The 14,811-nt window shown below is 37.8% G+C and overlaps 2 protein-coding genes across 3 annotated transcripts; one reads left to right on the top strand and one right to left on the bottom strand.

The window, feature by feature from the left end:
- Positions 1-506: 506 nt before the first annotated feature.
- Positions 507-6,321, bottom strand: LOC116302751 (uncharacterized). Of its 2 annotated transcripts, none has more exons than XM_031712116.2 (4): positions 6,299-6,321; positions 4,618-4,758; positions 2,898-3,333; positions 507-2,129 (listed from the first exon to the last, which is right to left on the bottom strand). In XM_031712116.2, the coding sequence occupies exons 2-4, from the start codon at positions 4,658-4,660 to the stop codon at positions 1,955-1,957; spliced, it is 654 nt and encodes a 217-aa protein (XP_031567976.2). In that variant the 5' UTR covers positions 4,661-4,758; positions 6,299-6,321; the 3' UTR covers positions 507-1,954. The 2 variants fall into 2 exon arrangements, with proteins under 2 accessions (XP_031567976.2, XP_031567975.2); XM_031712115.2 differs by lacking the exon at positions 6,299-6,321 and adding an exon at positions 4,992-5,057.
- Positions 6,322-7,554: 1,233 nt separating this feature from the next.
- Positions 7,555-14,511, top strand: LOC116302753 (delta(24)-sterol reductase). The gene is made up of 7 exons (XM_089024378.1): positions 7,555-8,118; positions 9,456-9,574; positions 10,751-11,017; positions 11,752-11,895; positions 12,697-12,894; positions 13,556-13,734; positions 13,949-14,511. The coding sequence occupies exons 1-7, from the start codon at positions 7,614-7,616 to the stop codon at positions 14,100-14,102; spliced, it is 1,566 nt and encodes a 521-aa protein (XP_088880504.1). The 5' UTR covers positions 7,555-7,613; the 3' UTR covers positions 14,103-14,511.
- Positions 14,512-14,811: the final 300 nt, after the last annotated feature.

Below are 14,811 nucleotides of genomic sequence, written 5' to 3' on the forward strand. Positions count from 1 at the left end.
CAATCAGATCATATAGAACGGTGGGATGTTGCAATTTTTAGAAAGTTCGATCGATCAAATATATCCACAAAATACTTCATAATCTTTTCCCTTTGCCATCCCAATCAACTCAGTGGTGTACTAATGCATTCATCACTATATACTTACTAAAGCCTGTTTGGTTTCTTGCGACTTAAGTTGAGAATCTTGAAGACTCGTTTATGTTTATCTTTTACGTTTTGTTGACTTGTTCTTTACAAAAAAAAAAAAAAAAAAAAAAAAAGAAATTGCTATCGAGTTTCTTAAAGTCGCAGAAAAATGGGGTTCTTCGTGTACCAAAAGCTTTCTTGTTTTATTTTTTGATATTTTAGATAACTTTTGAGAGCAAAATTTCTTGTACTCGACATCTGTTTTTCAGTCAATCTCCGAGTCAATCTTATTGAGTTAATCCACAGGGAGCCCACTTTAGATAAAAGTAAACTTATCACATGCTTGATGGCAGCATTGGACATCATATAAGAACGATATAGGAAAACCATCAGATTTTACTGATGTTCACTTTTTTATTGAACTTGCTGTGAACGAGGGCTTGACATTTTTACGGTTTTTTTCTTATCGAACTAGGTTGAATTTCCAGCTCTGGTACACTAATATTACCACACGCAAACGGCTTTAGTTTGTGGTAGTTTTGAGGACTGGGTGTGATTCCCAGCTGAGGGGATGGCGAGAGAATCATTTCGACGCTTTTTTTGAACTAACTGATTACACTGTTGAAGGAGGAAACCGCCAAAGTTTAAAAGTGATAGAATCTAGACAAGAGCTTTGGGATTTCCTCTACCTTACCTCTAATCCTGGATGAAATCGTTAGAAGCACAAGTTAACTATTTCCAAAAATTTAAGAAATTCCCAATAACTTTAGAAAAATGAGATGATTTAATTTCCCATTCAAAAAAGAGTAGCAAAGTTCTTTTAATTCCCAAACATTTATACCCTATTCACACCTAAACGTGTTTAGTTAAACTGTGTTTTCATTAGGAAAACAATTGAGAAACTAGAAACCTACAATATAATAAAACTTTCTAAAATATTGTCAGAGCAAGATAAAGGATAGCTTACATGCATTACTTCACTAAATATTGTGCAGTGTTCGTAGATAGTTTTCCAAACCTGTTTAGTTAAACCACTTTAAAACATGTTTAAGCCTTGGTGTGAATGGGGTATAAGTCTTAGTACATAATATTTAATCTCTAATAATTATAAAACCCGACTATCCCTATAGTTAATAAATAACTAGCTAATTTAATTTACAGACAATAATCTTTTTAGAATCTTGAATTTGTAGATAAGATTTTTATATTTAAATAACTAAATTCAGAAAATCTCTAAGAGGACAAAAAATCCTCCCCAGGGGTGGGGGTTTGATGTTCATTGACGACACTTGGAACAAGGAGTAATCCAGTATACTGCTCGAAAGCTGGATTTTCATTGCTCCCTAAGTACAGTACCGCTTTTGTAAGGTTAGGTTTAGTGCTATTGTTTGGAAGACCAATCTATTGTTTTTTAATCCAATCATGTAACTCGTTCAGAGCGGTACGAGCTAGATCGGAACGTACAAGACGAGCAACGATGACAGAATCGGAGTTTAGGAACGCGAATTAGTATAGGTAATAGGACTACATGCTGTCAAATTTGGAAATAATTGGATGAAAAAAATTCCGAGGACTGACAAAATTAAATATCTACTTTGGCTCCTTTTGGCATAAATGTTATTGAAAACGCGGAATGATGTTAAGGATTTTGAAGAAGTACCATATGTGTTTTTTTAAACAACAAAACAATAACAATTGAAAAAATACTGATAGCAGCTATTCAAAGTTTAGGAAAAAACTAGATCGAGTTGGCCTTGCAGTGCATTGTGGGACTGTTTAATTGGGGGCCGAAATATAGCCTCCATCTTAGAAATATGTCCCTTAAATCAGCCCCAGAATGCACTGCAATGCCTCTTGACCCAGTTTTTTCCTGTAGTTAGGTTTTCTTCTATGATAACGTTGAAACAGAAAGTGTAAACGTTCCCATTGATGTAATCCAGAGAATGCTCACGGAGATGCGATGTAGTGAATCTGCGTTTGAATCGGCTGAAATTCCATCTTCTAGGAAGGAAGACGAAGAATAAGTTTGGAAAATGTATAAAGGTTAGAGAACACAAGTTCAACAGATGATACTGAACAATTGCATGTAATATCACGCACGGCAACGGCACGGTTTCTGAGATAGCGAACATGGTGCATTATGGTATAGCTTCGGTACGAATATATATATTTTATAACATGCCTTATATGGCTTTTTAGCAAATATAGACCACAATACACCATATTCGCTATCTCAGAAAAGTGCTATAGACACCTTGAACTGAGTCCCGAGAGGAATTGTTCTGGGGAAAAAACAATAGTCCGTCTTTTCTTATACTACTCTTCCCAGTAGACTTGACTGAATTTTGATCACGTGGTGTAAAAAACTTGTCTCCGTGGTACAACATCGGCATCACGTGGTCGATTTGAAATGTACTTGCGGATAACATAACAGACGCTACGAAGGCCATTAAAAAATCACAACTACCTCGGTCTACTGGGAAGAGTAGTACAAGAGAAATCCATTGTTTTGTCCCCCAGAACAATTCCTCTCGGGACTCAATGCAAAGGGTCTAGTCTATTACCAGCACGTTGCGAAGTCAGTTGTTTTTCATTTCAAGCCATGTGTCATTCCCTTGAGTATCATCATTCTTTTGTTAAACGGTTGCACATGAGAAGATACATGAATATGGATACAACTCAAACAAAGAATTTTATTCTCAAGAGAATGACACGTGATCTGAGATGGGAAAACATTACGCTCAAGGTAAAGAAGTTTATATGACTTACGTCCATTTTTTTTCTTGAAATAAAATCTCTTTTTTCTCTGGGTTCTTGATTTTCTTTGCGATATTTCTTTTCGAGGCAGTACCAGTCGTCAACATGAATGAATATCTTCTATGATATATGCAATGAAATGGCATGCGTATATACGGCACACGACTGATGAACGATGAATTCCGATTGGAGTTACTAACAGCATTCGTGTAAATAAATAAGTCTTTGTGAGTCCTTCGTCGTGTGCCACATCCATCAAGGGGAACGACGAATGATGCACTAGTCTTGTTATAACGATTGGAACTACAAGATTGGTGTCTTAAATGCAACGATTGTGGATCGAGCCATTGGAAATATTTCAAATCGACTTGAACAGACATATGTGACGAGTGACATGATAGCGTGACAGCATTGGTCACGCCATATACCAAAGCCCTGGGAATCAAAGCTATCGAAAAATAAGAGAACAAAATAAACTTGAACTTTAAATTCATGGCTGAACAAGGCTCTATAATAATTGCGCTGAGCTTGAAGTCTAGCATTGAAAAAACTTTGCTTTGAATTAAAAATTCATGGATATGCAAATAGAAAATAGTTTCTCAAGCAGTTTTACTTGTCGTATTTAATTTTAAACGCTTTCTTGTGTTTATTTTTTCATTGGCTAAATAGAGAAGTACCTGTTTAGACTTTTTTTGTAGCTGAAAAAAGCTATAGCCCACACAGTTGTCTTCAGATATTTTCGGGGAATAACTGGTAATTTTGTCGGGGTCGTTTTCACAACAAACAAGAACGAGAGTATGGGAAAAATGGGAAAAATCCTATTACATTCCATCCATTTTTTATACATACATATGAATTCACTAGGACTCGAATTTTGAAGTTGGAAATTTGATTAAGAAATAAATATATATTAAAGGCTTTTTGTAATTTCCTTTTCAAGTTATTATTTTGACAGAAGCACTAGGGGTCTAACCTGTAGTTATTTTTGAAGAATGTTCCAGCAAAATTCAACTTAACACATGCAAAAAATTTAGACCAATGCAAAAAAAAAAAAAAGACAAAAAAACCATTGAAAACAGCTTTTGCATATCAGATAAACTGCTATATTTTTCTCGAGTTACAATCTATTTTTAATATCAAACAAAGAATGATCATTCATCCCGCTAACGTAACCAATAAAATAACCAAAATTAACTAATATTTTTTATCAGTTGCCTTTAAATTATATGGTGATAAAATCAATGAAAAGAAGGCTTAAATATATTCGAAATCTGGTATCGTACTGAATGCTTACTACTATTGGGAATCCATTTTCCGATTGACATGACAATTCAAAATGAATATTCTAGTATTTGAATTAAGAAATTGGCTTGAATAGATTATTTCTATTTAGTTTTTGAGTGCTATTTAAAACGACAAGTGCTTTTTGCGTATCTGAAATATTGTCAACGAATAGCAGCTGATCGAAAACACACATCAAAAGTGTGAAGATTTGGGTCAAAAATATTTGCTGGGGATTCAATTATTCACCGGTTAAACCAAAACAGTTTTCCTGTGTATATCCAAGCCGTTCTAAACGAGTAAATATAAAATCGGGTGTTTCGTGTTTAGCAGGGGGAAATCCTGGAGATCTCGTGAAATACTTTCTAACACTGTCATAATTCATTTGAATATTTTTTGCGATATTTTGCATAAATAATATTTGCGCTATAAAGTATCAATCTCGACTTACCCTGGACCAAATAAAGCAAGAAAACCTTGACCAGAGAGCTCATGTTAGTGGACGTTCCCTGATCTAGGCCATGTAGTACTCGCTCAATAAATTAGCATTGGTAGATGGTATTTGCATTGATCCATACACTCTATATTCAAGCTATGATCACAACAGAGAACTATTAACCTGCCATCTATTACTTGGCGGATAAGATAAGCTTAGGTCGTAGGAGTGCGTTACACAATGCTACTTTTAACTAATATTTCAGCCGGATTTTGAACTTAAATCGTTAAGCAAGGACTTAATTAAGGAATTTATGAAATTCTCTAAAATTTCTGTCCGTGTTTATTATAAAAAACAAGATTTAGTGACGTCACAGCAGGATTTCCTACCGTTTTCACACTGTGGAATTTTCCTATGTAATTATAAACGAGCTAGGTTTTAAAATAGATTCCCATGAATCGTTGTCTTGTTTCTTTTTATAAACGCAGCTGCTCGCTAAAACTCACTTCATTCGAAATTATTCACTTGCAACAATTTTTTGATCGTCCGGTAAAGTCGAATATTGGGAAAATGTGGTATGACGTCATATCCGGTCGGTCGTGATAAAGGAAACCCAGACAATGTACAATAGACGAAACAATGTGGCTTATTTTAAAAGATGTTTACTCGAAGAATGGCGGTTAGGAAGCAAAGTCGTTTAGTAGATTTTTTCAATTTTTGATTGATTGAGTTTATTTTTTCATACCTGCATTGTTCCTCTCGACTCATTGAGCGAGTACAGCTGTTTGTTGGTTAACCTGAGTTTCAGGCCTGTAGGGGAAGGGGAGAGGGAGAGGGAGAGGGAGAGGGAGAGGGAGGAGAGGTTTAGTTATTAGTTTTATGATTTTAATTTTCTAAGTCCAACACCCTAACTAATCTCCACTCAAAGGCTATAATCAATGACTGGCTATCCAACACCCTAACTAATCCCCATTAATTTTAGTTAAGCCCTTGCAACGAAGTTCTCTAATTAAATGACTAACTATCAATGCCAAAACGAAAGAAAAGGATACTAATTACTTTAGTGTCAATTGAATATATCAGAGTGCCTACCATAAATTATTTGTAAGAAATTGCACGACATATTTGCACAAATTATTAATTCAGTAGACCTCAGCAGACCGTAGACCTACAAAATTTTGCACTAAGCTAATCTGTACAATTTTATTATTAGTTAAAATTTTCACGAATATACGAGTATGCCCTCTATGCGGTGGCACTCCTATGGTTTTAGCGGGCAATTACTAAGTAAAATCGGTCTAGCATATTGCTGGTTTTCAATCATTCGCAAGAGAATTAAATAACAAAAGACACGGCGGCCATGTTGGAGGATATAACAAAGGAATTCATTGACAATGCAAGATTTTGTAGGTCTGCGGTCTACTGAGGTCTACTGAACTTAATAATTTGTGCAAATATGTGCAATTTCTTACGAATATAATTTATGGTAGGCACTCTGATATATTAGTAGACACTAAAGTAATTATATCCTTTTCTTTCGTTTTACATTGGTAGTTGCTGTGATACTGTGGCCACTCAACTTATTGTTTTACAAAGAAGAGATAAGAAACTAGTGTGAGCTGCGTCGGTGTTTCTAACGAAACAGTAATGACAAAAGGTTAAATTTTACACTGTGAAAAGATATGAAAAAACTTACTGATGTTTTGGACGCTAGTCCTTCGTCGGAGTAAAAGAGAAAGAGGTAGGTAGAAAGGAGTGTTAATATACTGAGAATAAGACAAAAGAAACCAATGACGACAAGGTGGGCAAGGAAACGAACAATCAAAAGACAGAAGAGTTGGTTAGTTAAAAGCAAAGCGTTCATTAATCCCGTTGGGACTAGAGTGTCCAATTAGGTGAATAAGCCGCATTTCTTTGGTCTTGCGACAATCATTGTTACCGTTTATCAAAGAAAGACCGAAAACAAAGAAGTCACACTAAGTTTTACCTAGTTATTTCTTCTTTATAAAGTACAATAAACATTTTTGCGGCGCTTTTCCGTTGCGGTCACGGAGTTGAGAGCCAATGCGGTGATGCCCAGGAAGAAATGGGAGAGCTGTTTACGCCATTTCTACAAATATGTCAAGTTCAAAAATCGGTATTTTGTATGTAAATCACTCAGTTGAACAACAAAGGAACCCGCAACTTCGTGGTTCAATAAGCTGGTTCAAATATACGTCTATATTGAACCACTAAGTTGCGGGTTTCCTGTTGTTATTCACCATTTTCCATACATCGGTTCACTGGTCAAACACAAAGCATTCAGTCGAGGTTGCAGGGTTCAAATTTTGAATAATCCTTTGAAAGTACCTTGGCGCCTCGCTTGAGCGCTTCGTGTTTATTGACCAGTGAATCCACAGGTAACCCAAGCTTGGTTTCTGTGATGTCATGTTATAAGGAAATGTATGGGGATTCATCAAAAATTTCAATAAAATCATTGGAACGTGAAATAAAGCCTCGAAAATTTACCCGATCATTGAGAAATAGCACTTCTTTCGCTCTGTGTGGTTATTTTTTTGAATTTAGCCCGTTTTAAGGATTTTCCCCCCCCACCAGTTACCAAGCTTAGGCTATGCAGGAATGTAATATCACAGGAAGCCCTAGTCTCCCCCACAGCCGCTTTCAGTGTCGTCACGCAACGCTTTCTCCCCTGAGTAAAGCGTTGCGTGACGACACTGAAAGCGGCTTTGGGGGAGACTAAGGAAGCCCATACAAGCTTTGAGAACTGAATGCAATTTTAACCAAAAAAAATTTAACAAAATCTAATATTTACTCACATGAAGTGTTGTTTTCGTCGTCCTTGTTCTTTAGTAGTGATTTTTAGCCATTTTAGTGATTTTTTAAAAAACATTTCCCTTCCCCTATCGGTACTTTTACATTCAGTTCTCAAAGCTTGTATGGGCTTCCTGCGGTAATATTAATCGCCTGGTATTAACGCGCACGTTTCCAGGCAAGATCAGTTTCGTAATAGAATGGCCGTTCAATATTTCTCGATTTTAGCGCTAATCTCCGCGATCGCCTTTCCTATAGCCTACGTATGGATCAAAGGAGCAGAATACATCATTATACAACAACGTTGGATATTCGTTTGTTTATTTTTGCTCCCTCTTTCTGTGGTTTACGAGGTAGTTATGCACCTGAGAAACTGGTTGGCCTTCAAACTCTATAGCAGCCCTCAACGACACCAACAGCGGGTCAAAAAAGTCCAAGAACAGGTCAAAAGATGGAAGGAAGAAGGCCAGCAGAGGCCTATGTGCACTGCTAGACCAGGTTGGATGACAGTAAGCTTACGAGTCGGGAAGTACAAAGCCACACACGAGAGGATAGATATCAATTTAATGGATGTTCTTGAAGTTGATACCAAAAGTAGGGTCGTAAGGGTGGAGCCTTTGGTGACGATGGGCCAGTTGAGTTCCACTTTGCTTCCTCTTGGATGGACGATTCCTGTTTTACCAGAATTAGATGATCTTACTGTAGGTGGGTGTAAAGATTATATATGGGAACAAATTTTTTTGTCTGGTTCTAGCTTAACAGGACTGTTCATTAATTATGCCTTGGAGGGGTAGGGGGGGGGGGGGGCTTTGGAAAAAAATCACACATAGAAGGGAGGGGGGGGGGGGCTTAAATAGTATTTGCTGACTTAAAGTGGTGGGGGGTTGAAACAAATAATTAAGGTATGTCTAAAAGGTCACAAGGAGAGGGGAGGGGGGGTCAAAAATTTTTTTTAGATAGAATTTGGGGGGTTGTGAATTTTTCCAAGGTTTTTTTCCATTTTTCCTCCAGCCCACCCTGAGGCATAATTAATGAACAAGGTTCATGCTACTCCTTAAACTCCTTGAAAACTCCTTGAATTTAATTCACGTTTTCAAGGGCACTTGAAAAGCTCTTGAATTTTACGATTTTAGTGAAACTCCTTGAAAACTCCTTGAATTTTTGCTTCGATCATTACTTGCATGGTTCTGAAATAAATCTAGTCAAAAAAAGTCGACCATGTGCAACCACCGTGTAAAACCTTGGCATAGTCAGCTGAACATACTCCTTATAAATTCATTTTTGGGTCCTCGTATGCTCCTCGAATAGTCCTTGAATTTTAAGTGGTTACCTCAGCACGAACCCTGAATGAACAGTCCCTTGGTAGATCAGACAACACCTGTTGTGGTGTTTTTGATGCACTGACTGACCACAGAGTTGAATTATGACCAGAGTTCATAAGCCTTAAATGGTCTTCGCAATAGCTTCGCTTGTCATTTATAGCTGTTTTATCATTGTTGTTCTTATCATCATCATCGTCATCATCATCATCATCGTTATTTCTCTTTATTTCAAAATATAATTCAAAAGCTATAAACGTCTGTGTTTTCTGTGATTTTCTTGCCATGAAAATATTTTCAAGTCTTTTGACAGCACTTGCGCATCTCGAAAAGGATCTATTGACTTCTACTACCACAACTCCTTGCACACTTTTTTGTTCAGTTAATAGGCAATGTGCACAAGCATGAATCTCTAGCACACAGCATGATAGGAAACCGAGTACTACACATATCAGAGCAAGGAAATCAATAGAATTATCAGAAAGAAAATACTCTTATTTTTGTCTGTCGAAATACTCACTGTTCATAGAAAATGTTGAAGGACAAATTGTCAGAGGGATTTTTAGAGGAGCTCAAAAGCTTTAAGTACTCAGTTTCCCATAATGTTTTGTGCTAGAGATTTGTGCTCGTGTACATTGTTAGTACCAACCGAGGATGCTTTTCAAAATAGGTTTGGTAAGTAAAGGAAATATATCTGAAATGCCTGTGAATGTTTTTCTTCAGGAGGTCTCATAATGGGATGTGGTATTGAGTCGTCATCGCATAAATATGGTCTGTTTCAACATATCTGTGTTGGGTTTGATGTCGTTCTTGCTGATGGAAGTCTTGTGCATGCAACCAAGGTTAGATATTTAACAACAACGATAGTGGCAGCAGCAGATAGTGGCAGCAACAACAGTAACAGAATAATACAATAGCAATGGCAACAGCAATACCAGATAGTGGTAGAAACAACAGCACCAGCATAATGCAGCAGCACCAGCAGCAATAGCAACAGCAGCAGCAACAGTATTAGCAACAGCATTTGCAGATAGTGGTTTAGTAGTGGCATCAGCAGCGGCATCAGCAGCAGCATCAGCACCAGCAGCAGCATCAGCAACAATATTAGTAGCAGCATCATCAGCGGCACCAGCAGCAGCATCAGCACCAGCACCAGCAGTGGCATCAGCAGCAACATTAGTTGCAGCAGCACCAGCAGCGGCATCAGCACCAGCAGCGGCATCAGCACCAGCAGCGGCATCAGCACCAGCAGCGGCATCAGCACCAGCAGCGGCATCAGCACCAGCAGCGGCATCAGCACCAGCACCAGCAGCAGCACCAGCAGCAACATTAGTTGCAGCAGCACCAGCAGCGGCATCAGCACCAGCAGCGGCATCAGCAGCAATATTAGTAGCCGCATCAGCAGCAGCAACAGCAACAGCACCAGCAGCGGCATCAGCACCAGCACCAGCAGTGGCATCAGCAGCAATATTAGTAGCCGCATCAGCAGCAGCAACAGCAACAGCACCAGCAGCGGAATCAGCAGTAACATTAGTAGCATTGACAACAGGAACAACAGCAATGTGAACAACAGGAACATCATGTATAACAAAAATACCAACAACAGCGCAAGAAAAAATTTGAATTTTTTATTTAAATTTCGCGAAAAAAATTCTTGAAGTCAAGCTGACCCCTTTATTCATAGAACAGTTTTCGTATGACTGTGAAAAGCTCATGGGACGAACACGGTCATCATATGGCAATCCATTCAATCAAATATACCCAGAACATGGCATAAACACAGCATGGACACGGTCATGCCAAAGTCACAGCACTATCAAACCAATGATATGTTATATAATAATTTTACGAGAAAAAATAAGGCAAGTTAATTTCTAGAGAACATGCGCATGGCACTTAAGCTTTTCATAGTCATGCAAAAACTGTTCTATAAATAATATTCAGTATATTTGTGAACTCTGGTTATAAGAACAGGCAGATGACCTAGTAATTAACAAATGTATGCATTTTTTTCTTAGGAGGAGAATTCAGATCTTTTTTATTCCATTCCCTGGTCACATGGAACACTTGGATTCCTTGTCGCCGCAGAAATAAAAATAATTCCTGCAAAAAAGTATGTTCGCATACATTATCAGCCTGTTTATGGAAAGGAGGAGACAACGAGAGCGTTCGAGCAAGAGTCTCGTAAAGTTGAGGAGAATGAGTTTGTAGAGGGATTGGTTTATTCTGAAAATGAGGCGGTGGTCATGACTGGGACGTTCACCGATACTCCTGAGTCAGACAAGGTGAGTACGGAGATTTAGGCTTCTAATTCATGCCATATTTTCCCACCTATTTTATCGGTTCAATCCCATACTGCTTATCTCATCTTACCCCATTCTTTTAGCCATTTTATCATGATGATAAAAAGGATGAATGAATGGAATTAGATTAATGATTAGCATCCATTCCTTTTCCACACCACTACCAATCCAACATCATCCTATCCTATCCTATCCTATCCTATCCTATCCTGTCCTATCCTATCCTATCCTATCCTATCCTATCCTATCCTATCCATTTTATCTATCCATTCACTCAATCCATATCATTGCATTTCATCCATCTCATCACATCCACCAAACAACTCATTCATCTGTCATTCATCATCAAGTTATGGTTTAGTATATCCCATCTTAAATTTGTTTGTTCATCCATTTCATCCAATCCCATCTGCAAAGCAGCTCATCATTCTGTCATATCCTTCCATTTATTGATTGTGTTGTTCCAAAAATTATCCATACCCCCTCATGAAATTTTTTTAAGACACCCCCCTACCCCCTGGAAATTCCAATATTCTTCCATACAAACTCTGTAATTTTTGTTCTTTCTCTGACCCCCACCCCCCTCCCCACTCTTCGGAAATTCCAAATTCCTCTGTGGGGTAGGTATGGATGATTTCTGGAACTACACATTAGTCCATTTTTCTATCCCTTTTTTCTTTTTTCCATTCAATTTTCATTTTTTCTCATTCATGCAGATCAATGCCATCGGATATTTCTGGAAGCCTTGGTTTTTCAAACATGTGGAAAAGTATTTAAAGGCGAAAGAAACAAAAGTGGAGTATATCCCTCTACGGCACTACTACCATCGTCATACGAGAAGTTTGTTCTGGGAGCTCCAGGTGATTTTATAGAATAACTGTTATCAATCTTGCTTTCTGATTGGTTAATGGTAGCATGTCACAGCTCATGTACTTATTTTCTATTTTTTCATCTAAGATAATGGCTATCCCTGAGGGGGCTGTCACAATTCATAATTTATTAAAGTAATAAATGGTTTTGTAATGATTATGATTATCATGATGGTGGTGGTAATGATTGTGATGACGTAGTGATGTTGATGTTATGGTGATGATGATGATGAGGATGACGACAATGATAGTGATGGTGATTCTTATGATTTTGATGATCATGATGATGACAAAGATAATGATGACAATTTTTGATGGTCATAATTACCAATTTTGTTATTATTATATGCTCTCTATAAATAGCTAATCAATCTTTGCATTCTTGCAATTTAATTAATATGATTATTGTTAATTTATATCAAAATCTGTCTGAGTATATTTGCCTTTGTGCCTCTTTGTTCATTGTAATTACCATAATATACATTAATTTTTACTTTAGCTATACATAAGCAGCCCAATAATATAAGCCTTCGGTCTCTCTTTTGCCTGCCTACTATCCTTGAGAAAGATAGTTTACATGAAATTCACATCCATTGTATTATAAATGTATCGTAATTATCTTTTTAATTATACAGCTTCTCATTTAATCCCATATAGGTAACTGTCCAATTATTTTCTTGATTGATTGATTGGTGGTGACAATTTTATGAGGTTGATAATATATAATGGTGATTACCTAGAAAGGCAAAAAAAAAACACTCCTACCTCTCACATGTAACTTTTCATTCATAGGACATAATACCATTTGGTAACCATGTTGTTTGGAGATGTCTACTGGGATGGACCATGCCGCCAAAGATATCCCTTCTCAAGCTGACCCAAGGGGAGATACTACGCCGACTGTATGAGCAGCATCATGTGGTACAGGACATGTTGGTTCCCATAGAAACACTAGCGCAAGCACTGAGCTGTTTCCATAAGGAGTTTGAAGTAAGGGATTAATAAACTACAAGGGGGTACTGAGGGGGGGGGGGGGGGGGGGGGGGGGGGGGGAGGGGGCTAATCCCATTTCTCATCCCCATCTAAGGAAAGAACTCTTCATGGATATAAAAAACATAAACAATGATTCTCTTTTGTTAAATGAGAATGAGTTGTTTCTGCTATTTATGAGTCCACCCTGTCATGATTTTGACAGCCGTCCTTGTCAAACAACGTTTGGCGTCACAGTGTGTTATATTTGCTTATGCGCACTACATGTACAGTTTAAAAAGCAGTTTTAAAACTGGTTTCGTTTATCCACAATTGTGGATGGCCGTGTATCAAAGGAAACGCTCTACATCGGCAGAGTCTCCCTCCTCCCCGCCTAAAAATGGGAGAGAAAGAGGAAAGACTCTGCTAGATGGGGAGTGATTCCCATTCCCAGTGTATGAAATCCCATTGTCCCAACCCTTAAAAGGGTCAATCCCAGCTCCCATTCTAGGCTGATAATGTAAGCAAACATGCTTTTTGTTTGACCATGCTTGTAAATCATCATCATCATCATCACCACCATCATCATCGTCCCCATCACCATCACCACCATCATCATCATCATCGTCATTATTATTTCATGATTAGCTGTGCTCTGACGACAGTGTCTACTATCTTGTAGCTCTATCCCTTGTGGCTGTGCCCCATGTATCTTCCAAGCATCCCTGGAATGGTTCACCCCCAAGGAGCTAAAGGCCAGATGTATGTGGACATTGGTGGTTATGGATCACCCAAGGTCAAGGACTTCAATGCCACTAGGTGTTTGAGGAATGTGGAAGCTTTTGTGAGAGAAGTTCATGGGTAAGTCGAACTTATCATGCTATTGAATTCACATTGTGTCAAAGATGTCAAAATACCCTAAAGATTACTGTGATACCATGGAAACTGGAGATGGGTCGGTCAACAGGAAATAAGTTCTTTCAAATCCAGTTTTTCCTTTTTTTAACTTTGACCAGTACCTGAGAATTTGAAACTGGAATGTTATGACCTGTCACAATCTAATATTGATTTCTAGGTTCCAGATGTTGTATGCCGATTCATACATGACGAGAGAGGAGTTTCGTCAAATGTTTGACCACACCCTCTACGACAAGCTGAGGAAAGAGTTGGACTGTCATAAGGCGTTTCCTGAAGTGTATGACAAAGTGTCCAGGAGTGCAAGGATATAGAAAGCGAGTCAATCTCTACATTCATCTCGATATTTCAAAGTTTTTTTTGGTATCTCTACTTTGTCATAGTGCTTTGCACCTTGGGGGTAACCAATCAAAAAACTGTCCCGAATTGAAACGTTCTTCTATTGAATATATAATATACCTGCTTTGTTTTTTGGTTCTCTCCTGTGCTATGAGGGTTTTCTGGGTTCCCCAGCTTTCCTCCCTCTGCAAAAATCCAATAATTGGATTATTATTATTGGAATAACAGTGGATGAATAGCTACTCTGTAGAAATGCCACGGCTAAATCCCATTTATTATTTTTTATTATTTACTATTCCGAGTTAATTTTGTGTGTACAGAAGAAGAGGTTTGGTGTTGCAGAAAATGTATTGGCTTACGACAATTGTTTTTAAAATTTACTTTAAACTTCTTACAAAGCTTCTTTTTTCCTGATTTTTACTACATTTTATATTTGGATATCAAGCAAGGTATTTTCAACATTGTCTGATCAGCCATCAGCAAAAGAAGTACGTTTTCCCCCAAAGCCGCAAAGTATTATTGGTATGGGAAAGTAGAGAATAGCCAATGTGCACAAGCAGGAATCTCTAGCACAAAGCGTGATAGAAAACCAAGTACTATATACATCAGGAGACATGGAGAATTATCAGAAAAAAGTTAGTTATTTTCGTCTGTTGAAATACTTACAGTTTTACAGAAAATGTT

Source organism: Actinia tenebrosa, unplaced genomic scaffold (assembly GCF_029948245.1).
Source record: "Actinia tenebrosa isolate PJP-AT-01 unplaced genomic scaffold, QUT_ActTen_1.0 PGA_scaffold0__85_contigs__length_37466705, whole genome shotgun sequence".
NCBI classification, from domain to species: Eukaryota; Metazoa; Cnidaria; class Anthozoa; order Actiniaria; family Actiniidae; genus Actinia; species Actinia tenebrosa.